This window comes from Hibiscus syriacus, unplaced genomic scaffold (genome assembly GCF_006381635.1).
Source record: "Hibiscus syriacus cultivar Baekdansim isolate YM2019G1 unplaced genomic scaffold, ASM638163v2 tig00111146_pilon, whole genome shotgun sequence".
NCBI classification, from domain to species: domain Eukaryota; kingdom Viridiplantae; phylum Streptophyta; class Magnoliopsida; order Malvales; family Malvaceae; genus Hibiscus; species Hibiscus syriacus.
In genome coordinates, this window is record NW_024062997.1 from 49,488 (window position 1) to 70,347 (window position 20,860).

The window sequence follows — 20,860 nt, forward strand, 5'->3', positions numbered from 1 at the left end:
ACCCCTTTGGATGGATCACCTATAATCTCACCATCCTTGACATAGTTGTACTCTCTTGGATAAGATACTTCCCTTTCTTCAATGGTTGGATTCTCAAGAGGATCATGAGTTACCTCATCTTTTGTTTCTTCCTTTGATGATGGTTTTCCAACGTCATGTCTAACTTCATTTGTATTTATAATACCTACATCATCATTCACACAAGAATCCTTCCTCGGAAGGGGATTATCATCGAAAACAACATGTATAGATTCTTCTACAACTAAAGTTCTTTTATTAAATACTCGATAAGCTTTAGAATTTAAGGAATAACCCAGAAAAATTCCTTCATCACTTTTAGCATCAAATTTGACAAGGTTTTCTTTACCGTTGTTCAAAACAAAACATTTACATCCAAAAGGATAAAAATAGCTAATGTTAGGCTTTTTATTTTTGAAATTTTCATATGAAGTTTTCTTTAAAATTGGCCTAATCATTACTCGATTTACAATATAACAAGCGGTATTTGTGGCTTCCGCCCAAAAATATTTTGGTAAATTATTTCACAAAGCATGGTTCTAGCCATTTCTTCTAAAGTTCAATTTTTCCTCTCAACAACTCTATTTTGTTGAGGGGTTCTTGGTGCTGAAAAATTATGGCTAATACCATTAGAATTACAAAACTCAATAAATCCAAGATTTTCAAATTCAGTGTCATGATCACTCCTAACACTAGTTATAGAGTAACCTTTTTCATTTTGGATTATTTTTGAAAATGTGATGAAATGTTCTAATGCTTCATCTTTAGTACTTAAAAATAGAACCCAAGTATATCTAGAATAGTCATCTACCAAGACAAATGCATATTGTTTTCCACCCAAGCTAGTAGTTCTAGTTGGCCCAAAAAGATCTATATGGATCAATTGTAATACTCTACTAGTTGATACGTCATTAATGGATTTAAAAGAAACTCACTTTTGTTTTCCTTTAGCACAAGCATCACAGATTTTATCATTATCAAATTTAAGCTTAGGCAACCCTCGAACTAAATCACCTTGAATTAGCCGTTGCAAAACACTCATACTAGCATGTCCTAGTCTCCTATGTCATAACCAACTATCATGTTCATTTTTAGTAACTAGGCATAAATTAGTCATATCAATAGAATCTAAATGCACCATGTATATGTTTCCTATTCTATGACCAACAAGCATAATCCGATTAGATGCAATGTCAATGACTTTACAACCATTAATATCAAACATGACATTGAATCCCTTATCACAAAATTGACTAATACTCAATAGATTATGCTTTAATCCATTCACATATAAAACATTCTTAATTTGTATGGAAGAGGTATTACCAATAGTACCAATACCTTCAATGTGACCTTTTGAATCATCACCAAAAGTCACTTCTCCTCCATTTTTGGTGTTAAGCTCAATGAACCGGCTTTTGTCTCCGGTCATGTGTCTTGAGCATCCACTATCAAGGTACCATGAATTTGGATTTGTTTCCCGTGCCTTGTAGCAATGCTCCTTTTCCTACAAACATAGATTAATTTCTAATTTTTGGTACCCAAATTCTTTTGGGTCCATATTCATTAGTTTCCAAAATCCTAGTCCCCTTAGGTATCCATTTGTGTAGGATATCCTTATCTTTAGTAGTAATGAGCTCTTTAGGAACCCATATACTTCTAACGATTTTTCCATTAGAGGTTCTTTGGGGACATCTATGATTGTAGTTTTTAAAACTCTTTCTAACAAAGTTGGATTTTGAATTTTCTCCATTTTCAAAACGTTTTGTTCCAACTTTATCAAAAGAAGCTTTAAGATCATCAATTTTCTTTTGATGATCATCATTTACCTTTGAAAGTAAATTTTGCAAATCCAAAATTTTCTTTTCAAACTCTTCTAGTTTGATTTGCAAATCTTTGATTTTACTTTCAAGATCGTTGTTGGTTTTGGATATGAGTTTATTTTAATTTTTCAATTTTGAAACATCATTTTTATATTTTAAAAACAATTTCTCATAATCCGAAGCCAACCCATTATATTCCTCTAATAGCTCATCATAGGATATATCATTAAAATCAGATGAGTTAGAGGTTACCTTAAAATCTTCCCCGAATGCCATCAAGCACAAGTTTGCTACTTCTTGTTCCTCTTCATCGAAACCTTCTTCATCGGAACCTTCTTCATCGCTCCATGTAGCCACATGAGCCTTGTGCTTATTCGTTTGATTGACCCTTTCTCTTCAATTATGGGCAATCATATTTGACATGCCCCGGCTTTCTGCATTCATAGCAAATGATCGGGTCTTTCTCTTTTGGTTCATTTTTTAGGCCTTCATTTCGTTTGAATTTTCTCCCTCGGTAAGGTCTCATCATTTTTCTGAACCGTTTGGCAAACAATGCCATTTCCTCGTCATCGTCATCTTCATCAGAATCACTCTCATCTTTTGTGGATTTGAGAGAAACTCCAATGTTTTTCTTCTTCTCCTTCTCCTTTGGTGTCTCTTCAATCTTATCAAGGTCTACCTCATCTTCAAGCATCATTTCATGAGTGAGGAGTGAACCGATTAACTCTTCAAGAGTTAAGGACGTTAGGTCCTTAGACTCGATGATTGTCGTCTTTTTTGATTGCCACAATTTTGGGAGGGAGTAAACTAACTTCCTCACAAGCTTTTCATTTAAAATGATCTCTCCATATGATTTGAGACCATTGACAATCGTTGAAAATCTATCCGTCATAGTTTTGATATCTTCATTTGGTTTTATCCTGAAATTTTCATAGCTATGCGTTAGAATACTAATTTTAGATTTCTTTACCTCATCGGTACCTTCATGAGTGACTTGAAGTTTGTCCCATATTTCTTTGGCGGTTGTACAAGATGAAACTCTTTCGTATTCATCTGGTCCAAGAGCACAAAATATGATATGGATGGCATTTGGAGTTGAGATATAACATTTTTGTCACTCCTTCACTCCATAATCTTGGATGAGTGAGAGGCTTGATGTATCCTTATACTACGACATTCCATGCTCCCATGTCACTTGCTTGAATGAAGTACATCATCCTATTTTTCCAATAGGCATAGTTAACCCCATTGAAGAAATGAGGCTTGTTGACGGGCATCGAATCGAGACCGGAGTCGAAGTTTGAAGCGGAGGCCATTGATGACTTTGATTATCGATATAACTCTTCCCGAATCTACTCAATAGGTGATTAAACCTTCAAATGAGTTAGGCTTTGATGCCAATTGTTGAGTTAATCGATTGACAGAATTGGCCAAGAGGGGGTGAATTGGCAATTAAAATTTTGGTGGAAGCTTTTGCAGAAAATTAAAAGTAATTGCACAGCGATTTAGAGTGGTTCGACTTTATCAACCAAAGTCTACGTCCACTACCTTAGCTATCCACACTAAGGATTTTCCACAAATTCACTAATTTGTCTTTCTTTTGAGGACAAAGAGTAACCTTACAACCCCTCAAGAATTATACCCCAAATTCTTGAGAACACTCTCTCCCAAAGAGGACAATACAAATTTGCAAACTTACAAGGAAAACCTCACAAGGTAGATTGTTTGCACAATTCTAGAACAAAGAAAAGAACACTAAAAAATGAATACAATTGAGCACAATAAGTGTTCTTGAAAGCAAAATGAATATTGAATGAAAAATAGGCTTGAAATGCTCAAACTTGAGGTTTGATGTTTTCTCTTTGATTCTCTCTTGATTCTAGTTGTTTGATGTTTCTTGTTTTTGATCAATGGCTTCTAAGCTTGCTTAAATACACTTTGAATCACTTCTGAATGTTGGGGATCATTAATGAAGTTTTTGGAGCCGTTTAAGTGTGAAAACAATTAATATTTCTGCTTGAAGCGTGGGGAGAATCGGTACCCCTGATGGGGAATCGGTGCCCTAAGTGTAAAATTCAAATATTCGACCGTTACACAAAGGGGGGAATCGATACCCCTGGGGGGGGAATCGGTTCCCTCCGAGAATACTGAAATTCTCGGAGCCAAACCCTTAAAGGGGGAATCGGTTCTCTCTGGACAAACTGTAATTTTTGGCTTTGAAATGGTTTGAAATACTTTGTAAAATTATTTTGAAATTGTTTTAAGATTAAAACTTAATTTTACACTTGAGTAAGGATTAAAAATGACTTTTGAAAGGTTTGGAGTAATATTTGGATATTCGAATAATTATATCGAATATACTTAGAAAACCTTTTGGAAAATCTTAAAATTCATTTATCTTAATTTGTTATATCGAAATATCAAAATGTATTCAACAATAGATTATTTGTAAATTGAAGCTCTCTCACACACAAAAGAACACTAGAATAAAAATTACAATGAATGAAATAGTGTTCAATGTAAGAAAGACACAAAATGAATATGAATTTGGCTCTAATTGCTGTTTGATTGTTAGAATAACTTTTTATTCCTCTCTTGCTATTTGAAGACTCCTTTTATATGTCTTCATTGATTTCTAGTCATTTTAGGGTTGTTAGAGCGAGTTTGGAGTCATTTGGAGCAATAAATTCACGCATTCAATACAAATCTTCATAGAGGTTTTGAAACCACCCAAGGGGGTTTCGAAACTCACCTTTGAAAAATTTTACCATTGTACAGAGGGTTTTGAACTAGTAGTGGGTTAAACCTACCATAAGGGGTTCGAAACCACCTTAAGGGGTTTCGAAACCAAGCTCAAAAATATTGAAAATTAGACTTGTTTTATTTTGCAAAAGTATTTTAAAACTTTATGAATTCAAAAAAAATCTTAAATTTATTTTTGACATTAAATCCTTCAAAATATTATTTTTACAACTTGAAAACATTTTTTAATCGAATATGATAAAAAAATCAATTTTACAAAATTTTCAGTTTAGCCCTTTGTTATATCAAAATAATTTAATTATTTATCACAACCTTGTTCTTATTTCAAGAGGTTTGGTGATGACGATTTCGTTATATTGCTATTGAATGTATATGACATGCTTGTTGTAGGCCCCAACAAATTTCATATTAAAGATTTAAAGGCATAACTGGCTAGGGAATTTGAAATGAAGAACTTGAGACCAACAAACAAGATTCTAGGGATGCAAATTCAATGAGACAAAAGTAATTGGAAGATTTGGCTTTCACAAAAGAATTACTTGAAGAAGGTCTTGTCATGATTCATCATGCAAGATTGTAAGCCAATTTCTACCCCTCTTCCAATTAACTTCAAATTTTCCTCCAGTACGTGTCTTAGCAGTGAAGAAAAGAATATGAAGATGTCTCAACTATCGTATTAACTATCGTATTCGTCAATAGTTTGAAGTTTAATGTTCGCTATGATATACATAAGACCAGACATTGCATAAGCAGTGAGAGTGATTAGTCGGTATATGGCGAGTCCAGACAAAGAGTATTGGAATGTAGTGAAAAGGATCCTGAGATACAAGGACCTTAAATGTTGTATTATGTTAAAGAGGATCAGATTTTCTTATGAATGAGTATGTCAATTTTGACTATGCAGAGATTTTGGATAAAAGCAAATCTAGTACGGATGTGTGTTCAATGTAGCTGGTGGAGCTGTAAGATGGGTTTCAAAACTACATTCAGTTGTGGCTACGTTAACAACAGAGGCAGAATGCGTAGAAGCTACACAAGGCAATAAAGAAACAATTTGGTTGTAAATGCTATTAGAGAAGCTTGGGTACAATCAAGAGTATGGTGAATGATTAGTGTTTAAATTATACATTATTTTATGATTAATTACTCCTTCATTAGATAATTTTAGTTGCTAACTTGGGCCTTTTTCAGTCATTTTCGATGCAGAACATTGAATTCCAGAAATTATGCTAAAAACAAAGAAATCGTGCAATTTTTTATTTTTTGGACTCATGGCCAAATTAGTGGGCACGACTTGGGACATGACATACCCAACATGGCATCTAGTCAGTGATTGATGTGAAACATATGTGGCAATGACATGGCAGTTGACGTGGCAGGTGATGTGGCACCCATTCAATAGCTTCTAGAAGACCCAGTCAGCAACTTCTAGAAGATCCAATTAGCAGTGGCGTGGAAAAGGAGACTTAGCCGAATTTTTTATTTCAAATTAGGATTTATCTTATTTTTATTTTTAGGAATTATCTTTTGTTTTGAATATTATTTTCTAGGGTTTTTTAGGGCAATAAATACCTCATTGGGGTAGGCCTCAAAACAAATTCAACTCATCACTTGAGCATTCAATCATTTTCAAACTCTCTTGTTTCTTTCTTTTTTTAGATTTATAAAAGTTTTTCTTTCCATTTATTTTAATTCCAAGTTACTTTATTTTTCTTTCAAAATACTAAGTATGGTTTCTACCATGCTTAGCTAAGCTTTCTAAAGCCAAGGGCTAAAGTGATGACTCGATTCTAAGTCATGAGAATTGAAAAACGCTTCATACCCTCAAGGATTCCATTTTCAATTTTTGGAAATCAAGGATCGATAATCGACCATCATTTTATAATCAAGGCGATTTCATTTCAAAAGTGAACGTTGGAATTGAATTTCGATTTCGATTAAAAGTTGGGAAGAAGGATCAACCTATGGCACGTTTGACTTCCTATAAACACACTTAGCGACGATCCTCTAAGGGAAACTAAAATCGGGTTAGATTCTCAATTGAGACGATAGAATCTGAGTCGGATTTTTCCTGATTTTTAAAGCATTGAATTAATAAGCGATTGAAGCTATTAACACACAAAGAACCGAGATCTAAAGATAGATTTTAGATTCTTGATTCATTTGAGAGAAAAATAAGATATAGAGGTTGGGCCCTATAGACTATATCGACGCAAAAGCTTTTAGCCCAAAGCTGATTTCTACCAATTAAAATTTTCCATTTTATTTTATTTCAATGAATTTTATTACTTCGCTTCAATTCTTCAAAATCCCCCTCTAATTTCTTTTACAAATCACGCCTGAAGCCAGATCAAAAGCAAGAAAATCGTCAAACTCCTTGTCCCTATGGATTGACCCTTACTCTCACTATTCTACTTATTCTTATTCATTTGATTGGGATTAAGGCTATTTATTTTGACATGATAACGACCTGTGCCAAATCACATGAAATCATAATCAAATTCGAGTAATGTTAAATTTACACGTCAATAGAATAATTAAAAAGATTATCTAAAGAAAACTATGTAACTAATAGTGTTATCGATTTAAATCTATTAACAAGCATTCATGTAATCAAAATTAGAGATTTTATATGAAATTTTAGTTTAGTATAGGGACTAAATAATAATAAGACTAATTGTTAATGTATGAACTGTTTGGTATTTTTCTATCGCAGTAGCATTCACAGTCATAAACTGTGAATATGAAAAGATCATACTAATTTTGTTTCATACAATGTTTTGGTATTTACTAAACACCACATATGTTAGTCTCTCAATTCTATGATACATGGATTTTAAGAATAATTTATTTTTTAACGAGCCAAGCGACCTCGGTGGTAAATGAATTATTGTTGTTCCTTGAGGTCTTCGGGTTCAAGCAGCAAGAATGTCAGGGGTGTAAAAGTTTAATGTCAAATGGTTGAGAGTTTAGGTGCCAATTTAAAAAGAGGATCATAGTTTGAGGACGTATGATGCATGCATTTAACTCTTTCTTTTGTATATATAAATGATTACAAGTCAAAACAATAATTCCTGTTTTAAGATAAAACAGTAACACTAATTTTTAGAGCCAATTAAACTACCTTTAGTATAACCACTAAATGTTATTTGGCAAACAAAAATAACAAATCAATGACTAAAGAAAGACAATGACAACTCAAAACCATGTGACACCATTGGTTTGTTAGCTGATAAAACGGTATATTTAGTTGGAAAAGATGAATGTTATACATATATAAACAGCTCTATGCATCAACATTCAAGTATTGCAAATAAAATAAATAAATAAATAGTTTGGTATCCTTATTTCCTCCAAGTAAGGATCCAATGGAGTTTCATGTTATAATCTTTACTAGTTATCTTCTGCTTGCGCATGCAGTTGGAGTTAATGGTTTCCCGATGGATGATTTGATAAGTAAATTACCGGGTCAACCCGATGTTCATTTCAGACAATTTTCTGGGTATATTGATGTGGATGATGGTGGTTTCGGTCCAAGTCTTTTTTATTACTTTGTTGAAGCTGAAAAAGATCCCATGAATCAACCCCTCACTATTTGGTTGACCGGAGGTTCGTTTTCTTTTGCGCATATATACATAGATGATTACTTTATCTCTTAACGTTTCATTTTTATCAAAACGATCCCTACTAATGGAAACTGTTAGTTTACTACGGCACATGGCATTTTCATGTATCAATTGATGTGATATGTTCGTGTCATCATTTTGGGCAACATGACACATGCTTCGTCATCATTTGGAGGTGACATGGCATGTCATATCATGTCACCAACCATTTTTGGGTGACGTAACAGTGTCACGTCATCAATTGATCACAAGTGAAAATGTTACGTCAGCAATATGTATTGACGTTAGTCAACAAACGGTTTTCATCCAAGGTCTGTTTGACAAAAAATTAAAACATTACGATAAAACGATCTGAATAAAGAACAAAATAACCATTTATGGTACATAAATTATGCCATTATCCCAATATTAAAAGAATCACACCCTTCATACACATAGTTAATCATATGTCAAATTGTACATTTTCCGGGATGAGATCACATTATTACTTTATATGTTCGAACATATTAATGCATCCTCCAAGTATAATTTAGTATTAAGAAATAATAAAGTATTTTATGTAATAATATTCAGGACCCGGGTGCTCTTCGGTTGGAGATGGGTTTTCTAGTGTTGGTCCTTTTGTTACAACAAGAAATGCTCGTGCCCTCGAGAAGAATCTGTTCTCTTGGAACAAAGGTTGTCTAATCTAGTTTCATTTTCTTACCCTTTTTTATACTGATTTGTGCATATATATATATCCTTTATCTCTCTTATTTTATTCATATTCGTGTATTTAAATATAGAGAGAAAAACAGAGAGATTAAAATGACATGATGCATGTAGTTTTAATCGAATGTATCGTATGATGCTCATTATATGATTTTGTTGCAGTGTCAAATCTGTTGTTCATCGACTCTCCTATTGGATGTGGATGGTCATATTCAAATACGAGTAGCGATTATAATAACGGAGATGACAGTACTAGTAAGATCCCAATATATATTCCTCGTGATTTTTTGATTTAAATATTCATATATTATGAGAATTTCCATTGGTTTGTATATTACAGCAAAAATATTGGTTAGCTTCATGCAAAAATGGTACGGAAAATACCCAGAATTCAAGTCGAGAGATGTGTTTCTAGCTGGATCAAGCTATGCAGGACATTTCGTACCTAATCTTGCTAATGCTTTACTTGATCACAACAAGCAATCCAAGGACTTCAAATTCAATGTCAAAGGATTGGCTGTAAGTACAATTCATAGTTGCTCGGCAAGATGATTTTATTATAAAACGAATAATTCTTATTTAGATTGTATGCCTCGTTAAAAACTTCCCGTTCTGAACAGTTAGGGAACCCGTTGCTTCGTAAAAAGCTAGACGCATTAGCAATGTACGATTACTTTCACTCGATAGGGCTGGTAAACAATACAGTGTACGAGCAAGCCAAGAAGGAATGCAAGACCCTTGACGAAAACAATTACTCTTCTAAATTCGAAACCAATTGGACTAAACCTTGCAACGATCTTATGGAGAATGCCCCTTTCATCGCTTTCAATTCTTCCGATCGAGGTTATGTCATTTCGAAACGCTTCGATGTCCAACGCGATCCCTGCGACATGAAAAAATTGAATGATTTGAGCCTAGGCAAAGAGGTTTCCTTTTATTTCCTTTTTCTCCCCCGATATTTTTCTTTTATCAACGATATCATTGCGATAAATCTTCGATTTTCGTCCAGCTTACCAAGGTTAGTCATGGGGCAGACATGTGTGCTGCCCCAAGGGCGCAGTTCTATTTTAATCTTCCGGAAGTTCAGAAAGCTTTCCACGGGAACCGAACCAGCTTGTCATATTCATGGAAGGGTTGTTACTCGTAAGTTCGTCTCTAGAGTCTGGGTGACTTACCCAAAATTAATTTTTAAAAAAATAAACTTTTCATCGTATCTCGTTTTAATCGATGTAGGGATAAATTTAAGTTCAACGAGAATGATAAGAACCGTGACATGCTTCCCGCCTTAAAAAGGCTTCTCCAACAATCGGTTCACATTACAATATTCAGGTCGACATTTATTCATCTTCTTTTTCTTTATGTTCAATAAAAATAGTAATCAAATGACATTTTTTTCTTTATTTTTTTGTTCGATCTTATTTGCATTTGATTGTAATGCTACAGCGGAGATGTAGACGCTCTGGTGCCTGCAGTGGGAACCTTACAACATTTGTACAAATTGGCCGAGGACTTAAACATCAAATCTACAAAAGAAGAAACCTGGAGTTATGAAAACAAGGTTAGTATTTTTATTCATTTAACGTGTTATTTGTTTTATAATTACAATTATTTGTTTTATAATTACAATATTGAGCAGGATGGAGGGAGGAAGTATTCATTTGGAGACTTATTGACGTTCTTCATAGTGAAAGGAGGTGATCATCATGTTACATTTTCTCAACCATCCCAAGCTCTTTATATCTTCACTAATTTTACGATCAATCGGATTCACAACGACAAGCAGTGAAACCCGAAGAGCACTAGGGACCAATCCTTCCTGTCTACTGTAATATGTATATGAGCAAGAGATAACAAAAGATACATGAAACTTTGTAAACTATTTTGCTATGCAATAAATCCTTCTATTTTTATTAAGTTTGTGTCTAACAATCCAATAATTATTCGAAACATTACTTCACTCACCAAATTTTAGCCGCGATAAATGTAATTAAACGATTTTGATATAACAAAGGGCTAAATGTAATTAAACGATTTTGATATAATAAAGGGCTAAATGTAATTAAACGATTTTGAAATTTGTAACCAACAAACATCTACTAGAGTAGTCATCAATAAATGAGACAATGAACTTTGCTCCGATTAGGGATGTAATTGGTGCTTGCCTCTAGAATTTGATGTGTTGAATTTTAACCGATGTTGTTTAATTGTTATACAATGCTCACATAAAGAAAGTGATACCTTTGTTAAGCCTGGAAGTAGCTTTTGCTCCACAAGGACTTTCATTACTTGTTCTAACATGTGTCCATATTTCTGATGCCATAACATTGTAGAATTTGAACTACATGAGGCAATTGAGGCTTCTGCATCTAGAAAAAGTCTCTCCCTTCAACATGTATAAATTTGTTGCTATCTTTTCGCCTTTCATCACCACAAGCGCTCCATGGAACACCTTCATGGTCCCTCTATGTGTTTCGATCTTGCTTTCATTATTATCCAATAATTCGTAGGATAATAAAATTTTCTTCAAGCCTTTCATGTGTCGTACATCTCAAACAACTTTAATCGTTCCATCATACATCTTCAATTTGATGGTTCTAACCCCAACCATTTTCAAGGCATGATCATTATAATTGTACATAGATCCTCGTGAGATAGGCTTATAATGATGGAACCATTCTCTTCGTGATGTCATTTGATATGTTGCTCTTGAATCAATAAGCCATATATCTGCAAATCTCTTTCTACTTTCCATGGTGGTTGATGCTTCACAACATAGAGCATCCCCATCATCTAAGAGTTTGCGATATTGCCTTATGGGTTGGAGTTTTTAGCTAAACTCCAACAATTCTTCTTCAAATGATCATTCTTTCTACAGTTGAGAACTTTAAATTCTTCTTACTTCTCGATTTTGATCTACCACGGTTATGACTGTGAAAACTGTCGTTTTGATGTCAAAATAAATTCCTCCTTTTCAATTAATAAATAAAGGAAATACGTTGTAAAAAGAACTAAAGATCGATCCTCAGGGACTTAGAAAATTCCAAAAATCTGTTTGAATTGCTTATATCAGGCGATAAGTAGTAAAAAGGGGTTTTAGTAAAAATGATTAAAAAATAAAAAGCGATTTAAAGAAAAATAAAGAAAATAAAATTTGAAGGTTGAAAATGAATATGGTAAAACAACCTCAAGCCTTGATTTGACTCAATTTCCTTCGGATCATCGAATTAGATTTTCCCTTCGGGATTCACGTCGGTTACTTTGTCTATAAGGGCAATCCTCGTGACTCTTCTTTGTATACCAAATACCCGAGGCATTCTTTGATTCCAGCTTCGGAAATTGATCTGATCAACATCAATTGTCGTAGATCAATAACCTTTTAAATTCGTGAAGACCGACTCGGATTGTTGTTTCAATAAATACTAATTTCGATCTCAATTCCCTCTTGGCAAGGCAATCTCGCCAAGTGTGTTCCCAGGAAGTCGAATGTGCTTTCAATAAGCTGATCCTTCCTCGCACACATTTAATAGCAACAGCATCTTGACCAAAGTCAATCTTTGATTTTGAAAATTGTTTTGATTTTGAAAATAAGCTCAGAGATTGAGAGAGATATTCCGAAGTTATTCAAGTGTTTTTCAATTCTCATGTTGGAATTTACTCATCGTTTCAGCGCTCGGCTTGTGAGAAAATTATCTAAGCATGACAAAAGTCATACTTAGCATATTTAAAAACAAATCTTAAAATAAAAGAAAAAATAGAAAACTTGAAAAATAAAAGAGAACTTTTATAAAACTATAAAGGAGACGAAGAATAAATTATGAGTTGTGTGTTTAGGCTTGCTCCAAGAGGGTATTTATAGCCTCTAAAAGCCTAGAGATAAGCATAGAAATTAAAATAAAAATAATCCTAAAGATAATTTCAAATGTTTTCTAAATTCAAACTTTAAAATTTAAAAATAAGTCTCCTAATATATTTCTGCCCGTCCATCTTCCAGAAGGCGCTGACTATATCTTCTAAAAAACTACTGTTGACTAGACCTTCGAGAAATTGCCACGTGATCAGATTGTGTCATGCCCAGAGTCATTCCTATGTCTCCAGCCATGACCAAATAATAAAAAATGTAAAATGCACTCGTTTTACTATTAAATCAGGAAAGTAAGACTCTGCACGAAAATAAGCATAACACAACCAAATTAGCAGCAATAAATTCATAAGATCGAAGAATTAACGAGCAAATAATATCAATTTAGAACACTCAAATTCCCCCTCACTTATTTCATGCTTGTCCTCAAGTATGATACAATCAAATACCTTTCTTTGTCAAGTCTCGCATTCAATGAGGCAAGGTAGAGACCACAATAATTATCCAAGTCAAGACACCAATAAATTGAACAGCACCAATTGGAGCAACTTAAATACAATTATAACATCCATTAATTCATCAATCTCAATGACCATAACTCAACACCTTACCAAGATTCACTCAAATCACTCAATGTGTTTGGGGTATAGAAACGCTCAATGTCAAAACCGACACGATATTACCATAGGCCTACAAATAAATCAAATCTCCACTACTAATAAGAACAAAATGCATAAATCAAAGGGTCCTTTATTGGTTGTAACGGGGCTTAGGTAAAGGTGAGAATAAGGCTAAATATATGAAAAAAAACATTAAAGACGAGGACCTACAAATAATAAGTAATGCTCTATCAATCGACTGAGTACAACAAGATAAAAGACACAATGCCATCAAACAACACATTTCCTTTCGAATTGAATTTGATTTTTCCACACTTGTGTTGTTGCTTTGTTTTTCCATTTTTTTCTCATGTCTCTTTCTGTTTTTTTTCGAACTATTTTTTCTCGAAAAAAATGAAAGAATAACCTTTTTATTTTTTTTCTCTCTTGCACATCACACAAAAAATTCCCTTGTTCATGGAGCATACATCAGATAAATTGTTCACTTGTCCTGAAAAAGGTAGAAAAGAGGGGAAAAATAACAAGGCTTGGTTTATAAATGTGGTAAATACAAATAATGGAAATAGACTCAAGAGAGGTTAACTATAGGAAAATGCATGGGTAGGCAATTTTAGTGGAGAAAATGGAGTGGTTAATCCTAAAGTGCCCAAATCATTTTTAAGCATCATGTTTATGTGTAATCTCGACAATATTTAAAATGCAGGTTCTAGAATACCAATGTCAAATTCGACACACTCAATCCAACAAAATGAGAGCAAAATGATATGCTTGTAAAGGCTCAAATCTCACCAAATTGTTTTCATGCATTGAGCTAAGCACATTTCAACAAACAAAATCATGGAATATCACAAGAAATCTAACTTGATCACAATTCATGTTATTTGCTATCAAGAATATCCTAACCTAAACAAGTATGTGTTCCCAAACAATCATGGCATTTCAAAAATATTCAACAAGACAAAGGAATTCAATGAAATTTTTCGCAAATCCAATCAACACATACTAGTATCAAAACATAGAGATAAGCAAAGGGAAATTCAACTTAGACTCTATTCCCCCCTCATTTAAAGTGTTTTCCCCAAAATGTAAAATTAAAGTACAAGAAAAGGAATAGAGTACTCCCCGGATTTATTGTCGACCACGGCCACAGTGGGAGGTGTTGGGATAAAAAAGTGGGTTGTCTGGGTTGATACCGTGAACTATAAGTATGGTCAGGTGGTCAGTGGAAAACTGGCATTTAAATATTCTATAAAACCATAAATGAAATGGTACATTAGTAACGACTGAATGAAAATAGGATCAAAATTTACCTTCAGGGTATTGTCCAATGCCGCAAAATACATGAAACACAATTGGAAATCCAATAGGTGTGGTTGAGAGGAAGAGGTGGCCACGGTTGGTATGGAATGGAAGGACAGTGATGGAAAGTGTGGCAAGATGGATGAGGAACAGTGCTCGGTCTGGGGCAGAGAGAGGCGGTGGGTGTGAAGGCCGAATGATATGGTGCGGGTGCAAAGTTGGGTGCGTGGCCTAGAGCTCACGTCGGGCGAGGAGTAAGTTGTAGTGGCTGTGGCTCAGATTCACTGGGCACTTCAACAAAAGTTATAGTGTTGAGCGGTGATGCCCAACGAGGACGGTTGGTGGCGCGACCTCATGGTGTTGTTGGTTCCTAGTGAAAACTGTTACAAGTAGCAGCAGACGGGTAAAAGTATATTGGATCGAATGGAATGACACGGTAAGGACAGCAAGTGCGAGCGTGGCGGAGGAAAGAGGCTATGGACTATTTTTTGGGATGAGAAATCGGGTTGGTGAAGAAAATAGGCAGGAAAGACGTTGGTTTGTTTTCTTTTTTAGGTTAAAAAGCACGTGGGTGGTTTAATTTAAGTGAAATTGGATTAAAATTGAAAAAGATAAGGATAGATAAGATAGGTGGGGCTCGTGGTCAAAGAAAAATAAGAAAACGAATAGATATGGTGAAAGGGCTACAGCAGATACATGCTTTAAAATGGGGGCAGAAAGTGATATGTGTTTTGCTAACATGTGCCGACCTGCTAGTAGATATGCTAATGTGCGCCGTTTAATGAAATAGTGCACATGGTGTTGGAACATGTTGTTCCACTGCTATGTGCGAAAGGTGCTGTTGTTCAGGGATTGAATTCTATCACTGTTCGAATATAAATTTGCAAATCTACCTCATTTAAGATCGATAGAAAACATTTGGTCCCTAAAAATAAAAGAAATAATTAAATTAGATTTTCTTAATCGAAATAAAATAAAATAAAAATGTAACGAAATTAAAAACAATGGGTTGCCTCCCACGAAGTGCTTTTGTTTAACATCGTTAGCTCGACGACCTGATTCAGACTACATGTTCTAAGAGAAATACTTCATCCACTTCATATGTTTTTTCCAAAGAACAGTCACCAAAGACGGAGGAAGAACGTGCACACATGGTAAAGGTGCCGTATGCCTCAGCAATTGGAAGTTTGATGTATGCCATGGTATGTACCAGACTAGATATTGCTCATGCAGTGGGAGCTGTTAACAGGTACATGAATAATCCAGGCAAGGTACATTGGGAAGCAGTCAAATGGATCCTCTGATATCTGTGGGGTACCACAAACAAAGCACTTTGTTTCAAAGGTGGAGATACGATATTGATAGGCTATGTATATGCTGACTTAGTCGGAAATATTGACATCAGAAAGAGCACTACAGGGTATATCTATACTCTAGGAGGAACTGCAGTGAGTTGGGTTTCTCAACTACAGAAGATAGTTTCTCTCTCCACAACTGAAGTAGAATATGTCGTTGTTACGGAAGCTAGCAAGGATAGGGTTTGGCTCCAAAGTTTCTTGGAAGAGTTAGGCAAGAAACAAGAAAACAATGTCTTGTATTGCGACAGTCAAAGTGTTATATATTTAGCAAAGAATCCAACTTTTCATTCCAGGACGAAGCACATACAATTGAGATATCATTTTATCCGATCTCTTCTGGAAGATGGGATTTTAAAACTTGAAAAGATTAGTGGAGCTCAAAATCCGGCAGACATGTTGACAAAGACGGTGACTACGGAGAAACTGAAGTTGTGTTCAGCTTCAGTTGGCATGCTAGAATAACAAGACCAGAAATACTGCTGCATTGATCGAGGTGTGAAGACAGATTAAAATCAGTCTTCAAGTGGGAGATTGTTAAAAGTTAGTTCAAAGTTTGGCAACCAACTTTGAAAAATGTTTTTCAAAGTTTGGTAAATGTTTCTTTGAAAAATGTTTTTCAAAGTTTGGTAGATGTTTGTTGAAAATAGGAATGGGTAAATTCACTTTAGTCATTGCACTTTAGGATATTTTCAAAGATTAGTCCCTAAGTTTCAACTATAAATACCCTAGCTCATTTAGCTTCAAAATCATCCCAAATCCCAAAAATCATTTCTTTCTCCTAATACTAGAGAGCTTTCTTGTGAGTAGTGAGTGTTTTGTAAACACCTGTAAATTTTCTCTCTTAGTAAAAGATATGCAGCAGTCCGGAGACGTAAGCACAATTGGCTGAACTCCGTTATCAATTTCGGGTATTATTTTTCCGCTTTTATTTCGCATTCTCACTAATCTGGTTATAGGAAAATTACTTGTACTCGGTATATTTCCCAACACAATATTTTTCTTTTATCAATGATATCATTGCGATAAATCTTCGATTTTCGTCCAGCTTACCAAGGTTAGTCATGGGGCAGACATGTGTGCTGCCCCAAGGGCACAATTCTATTTTAATCTTCCGGAAGTTCAGAAAGCTTTCCACGGGAACCGAACCAGCTTGTCATATTCATGGAAGGGTTGTTACTCGTAAGTTCGTCTATAGTGTCTGGTAACATGTACTTACCCAAAATTAATTTTTAAAAAATAAACTTTTCATCGTATCTCGTTTTAATCGATGTAGGGATAAATTTAAGTTCAACGAGAATGATAAGAACCGTGACATGCTTCCCACCTTAAAAAGGCTTCTCCAACAATCGGTTCACATTACAATATTCAGGTCAACATTTATTCATCTTCTTTTTCTTTATGTTCAATAAAAATAGTAAAAATATGTATGCCGTTCTAATGCCATTTTTTTCTTTATTTTTTTGTTCGATCTTATTTGCATTTGATTGTAATGCTACAGCGGAGATGTAGACGCTCTGGTGCCTGCAGTGGGAACCTTACAACATTTGTACAAATTGGCCGAGGACTTAAACATCAAATCTACAAAAGAAGAAACCTGGAGTTATGAAAACAAGGTTAGTATTTTTATTCATTTAACGTGTTATTTGTTTTATAATTACAATTATTTGTTTTATAATTACAATATTGAGCAGGATGGAGGGAGGAAGTATTCATTTGGAGACTTATTGACGTTCTTCATAGTGAAAGGAGGTGATCATCATGTTACATTTTCTCAACCATCCCAAGCTCTTTATATCTTCACTAATTTTACGATCAATCGGATTCACAACGACAAGCAGTGAAACCCGAAGAGCACTAGGGACCAATCCTTCCTGTCTACTGTAATATGTATATGAGCAAGAGATAACAAAAGATACATGAAACTTTGTAAACTATTTTGCTATGCAATAAATCCTTCTATTTTTATTAAGTTTGTGTCTAACAATCCAATAATTATTCGAAACATTACTTCACTCACCAAATTTTAGCCGCGATAAATGTAATTAAACGATTTTGATATAACAAAGGGCTAAATGTAATTAAACGATTTTGATATAATAAAGGGCTAAATGTAATTAAACGATTTTGAAATTTGTAACCAACAAACATCTACTAGAGTAGTCATCAATAAATGAGACAATGAACTTTGCTCCGCTTAGGGATGTAATTGGTGCTTGCCTCTAGAATTTGATGTGTTGAATTTTAACCGATGTTGTTTAATTGTTATACAGTGCTCACATAAAGAAAGTGATACCTTTGTTAAGCCTGGAAGTAGCTTTTGCTCCACAAGGACTTTCATTACTTGTTCTAACATGTGTCCATATTTCTGATGCCATAACATTGTAGAATTTGAACTACATGAGGCAATTGAGGCTTCTGCATCTAGAAAAAGTCTCTCCCTTCAACATGTATAAATTTGTTGCTATCTTTTCGCCTTTCATCACCATAAGCGCTCCATGGAACACCTTCATGGTCCTCTATGTGTTTCGATCTTGCTTTCATTATTATCCAATAATTCGTAGGATAATAAAATTTTCTTCAAGCCTTTCACGTGTCGTACATCTCAAACAACTTTAATCGTTCCATCATACATCTTCAATTTGATGGTTCTAACCCCAACCATTTTCAAGGCATGATCATTGTAATTGTACATAGATCCTCGTGACATAGGCTTATAATGATGGAACCATTCTCTTCTTGATGTCATTTGATATGTTGCTCTTGAATCAATAAGTCATATATCTACAAATCTCTTTCTACTTTCCATGGTGGTTGATGCTTCACAACATAGAGCATCCCCATCATCTAAGAGTTTGCGATATTGCCTTATGGGTTGGAGTTTTTAGCTAAACTCCAACAATTCTTCTTCAAATGATCATTCTTTCTACAGTTGAGAACTTTAAATTCTTCTTACTTCTCGATTTTGATCTACCACGGTTATGAATGTGAAAACTGTCGTTTTGATGTCAAAATAAATTCCTCCTTTTCAATTAATAAATAAAGGAAATACGTAGTAAAAAGAAGTAAAGATCGATCCTCATGGACTTAGAAAATTCCAAAATTCTGTTTGAATTGCTTATATCAGGCGATAAGTAGTAAAAAGGGGGTTTTAGTAAAAATGATTAAAAAATAAAAAGCGATTTAAAGAAAAATAAAGAAAATAAAATTTGAAGGTTGAAATGAATATGGTAAAAAAACCTCAAGCCTTGATTTGACTCAATTTCCTTCGGATCATCGAATTAGATTTTTCCTTCGGGATTCACGTCGGTTACTTTGTCTACAAGGGCAATCCTCGTGACTCTTCTTTGTATACCAAATACCCGAGGCATTCTTTGATTCCAGCTTCGGAAATTGATCTGATCAACATCAATTGTCGTAGATCAATAACCTTTTAAATTCGTGAAGACCGACTCGGATTGTTGTTTCAATAAATACTAATTTCGATCTCAATTCCCTCTTGGCAAGGCAATCTCGCCAAGTGTGTTCCCAGGAAGTCGAATGTGCTTTCAATAAGCCGATCCTTCCTCGCACACATTTAATAGCAACAACATCTTGACCAAAGTCAATCTTTGATTTTGAAAATTGTTTTGATTTTGAAAATAAGCTCAGAGATTGAGAGAGATATTCCGAAGTTATTTAAGTGTTTTTCAATTCTCATGTTGGAATTTACTCATCGTTTCAGCGCTCGGCTTATGAGAAAATTATCTAAGCATGAAAAAAGCCATACTTAGCATATTTAAAAACAAATCTTAAATAAAAGAAAAAAGAAAACTTGAAAAATAAAAGAGAACTTTTATAAAACTATAAAGGAGACGAAGAATAAATTATGAGTTGTGTGTTTAGGCTTGCTCCAAGAGGGTATTTATAGCCTCTAAAAGCCTAGAGATAAGCATAGAAATTAAAATAAAAATAATCCTAAAGATAATTTCAAATGTTTTCTAAATTCAAACTTTAAAATTTAAAAATAAGTCTCCTAATATATTTCTGCCCGTCCATCTTCCAGAATGCGTTGACTATATCTTCTAAAAAACTACTATTGACTAGACCTTCGAGAAATTGCCACGTGATCAAATCATGTCATGCCCAGAGTCATTCCCATGTCTCCAGCCATGACCAAATAATAAAAAAATGAAAAATGCACTCGTTTTACTATTAAATCAGGAAAGTAAGACTCTGCACGAAAATAAGCATAACACAACCAAATTAGCAGCAATAAATTCATAAGATCAAAGAATTAACGAGCAAATAATATCAATTTAGAACACTCAAATTCCCCCTCACTTATTTCATGCTTGTCCTCAAGTATGATATAATCAAATTAGTCAAAAAAATTCATTTACCTTTCTTTGTCAAGTCTCGCATTCAATGAGGCAAGGTGGAGACCACAATAATTATCCAAGTCAAGACATCAATCAATTGAACATCACCAATTGGAGCAACTTAAATACAATTATAACATCCATTAATTCATCAATCCCAATGACCATAACTCAACACCTTACCAAGATTCACTCAAATCACTCAATGTGTTTGGGGTATAGAAACGCTCAATGTCAAAACCGACACGATATTACCATAGGCCTGCAAGTAAATCAAATCTCTACTACTAATAAGAACAAAATGCATAAATCAAAGGGTCCTTTATTGGTTGTAACGAGGCTTAGGTAAAGGTGGGAATAAGGCTAAATATATGGAAAAATATTCAAGACGAGGAACTACAAATAATAAGTAATACTCCATCAAT

The 20,860-nt window shown here is 34.3% G+C and overlaps 2 protein-coding genes across 2 annotated transcripts; both read left to right on the forward strand.

Moving 5' to 3' along the window:
• Positions 1 to 7,934: 7,934 nt before the first annotated feature.
• LOC120154669 (serine carboxypeptidase-like 41) lies at positions 7,935 to 10,770 on the forward strand. Its single transcript, XM_039166333.1, has 9 exons — positions 7,935 to 8,213; positions 8,804 to 8,908; positions 9,104 to 9,196; positions 9,282 to 9,460; positions 9,562 to 9,867; positions 9,951 to 10,084; positions 10,175 to 10,270; positions 10,385 to 10,499; positions 10,578 to 10,770. The coding sequence occupies exons 1-9, from the start codon at positions 7,973 to 7,975 to the stop codon at positions 10,725 to 10,727; spliced, it is 1,419 nt and encodes a 472-aa protein (XP_039022264.1). The 5' UTR covers positions 7,935 to 7,972; the 3' UTR covers positions 10,728 to 10,770.
• A 6,332-nt stretch (positions 10,771 to 17,102) lies between these two features.
• Positions 17,103 to 17,978, forward strand: LOC120154671 (serine carboxypeptidase-like 41). The gene is made up of 4 exons (XM_039166336.1): positions 17,103 to 17,256; positions 17,351 to 17,446; positions 17,576 to 17,690; positions 17,769 to 17,978. Exons 1-4 carry the CDS (start codon positions 17,150 to 17,152, stop codon positions 17,916 to 17,918), a joined length of 468 nt encoding a protein of 155 aa, XP_039022267.1. The 5' UTR covers positions 17,103 to 17,149; the 3' UTR covers positions 17,919 to 17,978.
• Positions 17,979 to 20,860: the final 2,882 nt, after the last annotated feature.

Bases quoted from the DNA above. Each gene is read 5' to 3' on its own strand.
- LOC120154669 (XM_039166333.1), top strand. From the start codon at position 7,973: ATGGAGTTTCATGTTATAATCTTTACTAGTTATCTTCTGCTTGCGCAT. The intron at 9,197-9,281 runs GTAAGATCCCAA...TGTATATTACAG, and splicing joins TAACGGAGATGACAGTACTA to CAAAAATATTGGTTAGCTTC. The intron at 10,085-10,174 runs GTAAGTTCGTCT...TAATCGATGTAG, and splicing joins TCATGGAAGGGTTGTTACTC to GGATAAATTTAAGTTCAACG.
- LOC120154671 (XM_039166336.1), top strand. From the start codon at position 17,150: ATGTGTGCTGCCCCAAGGGCACAATTCTATTTTAATCTTCCGGAAGTT. The intron at 17,447-17,575 runs GTCAACATTTAT...GTAATGCTACAG, and splicing joins GTTCACATTACAATATTCAG to CGGAGATGTAGACGCTCTGG. The intron at 17,691-17,768 runs GTTAGTATTTTT...AATATTGAGCAG, and splicing joins CCTGGAGTTATGAAAACAAG to GATGGAGGGAGGAAGTATTC.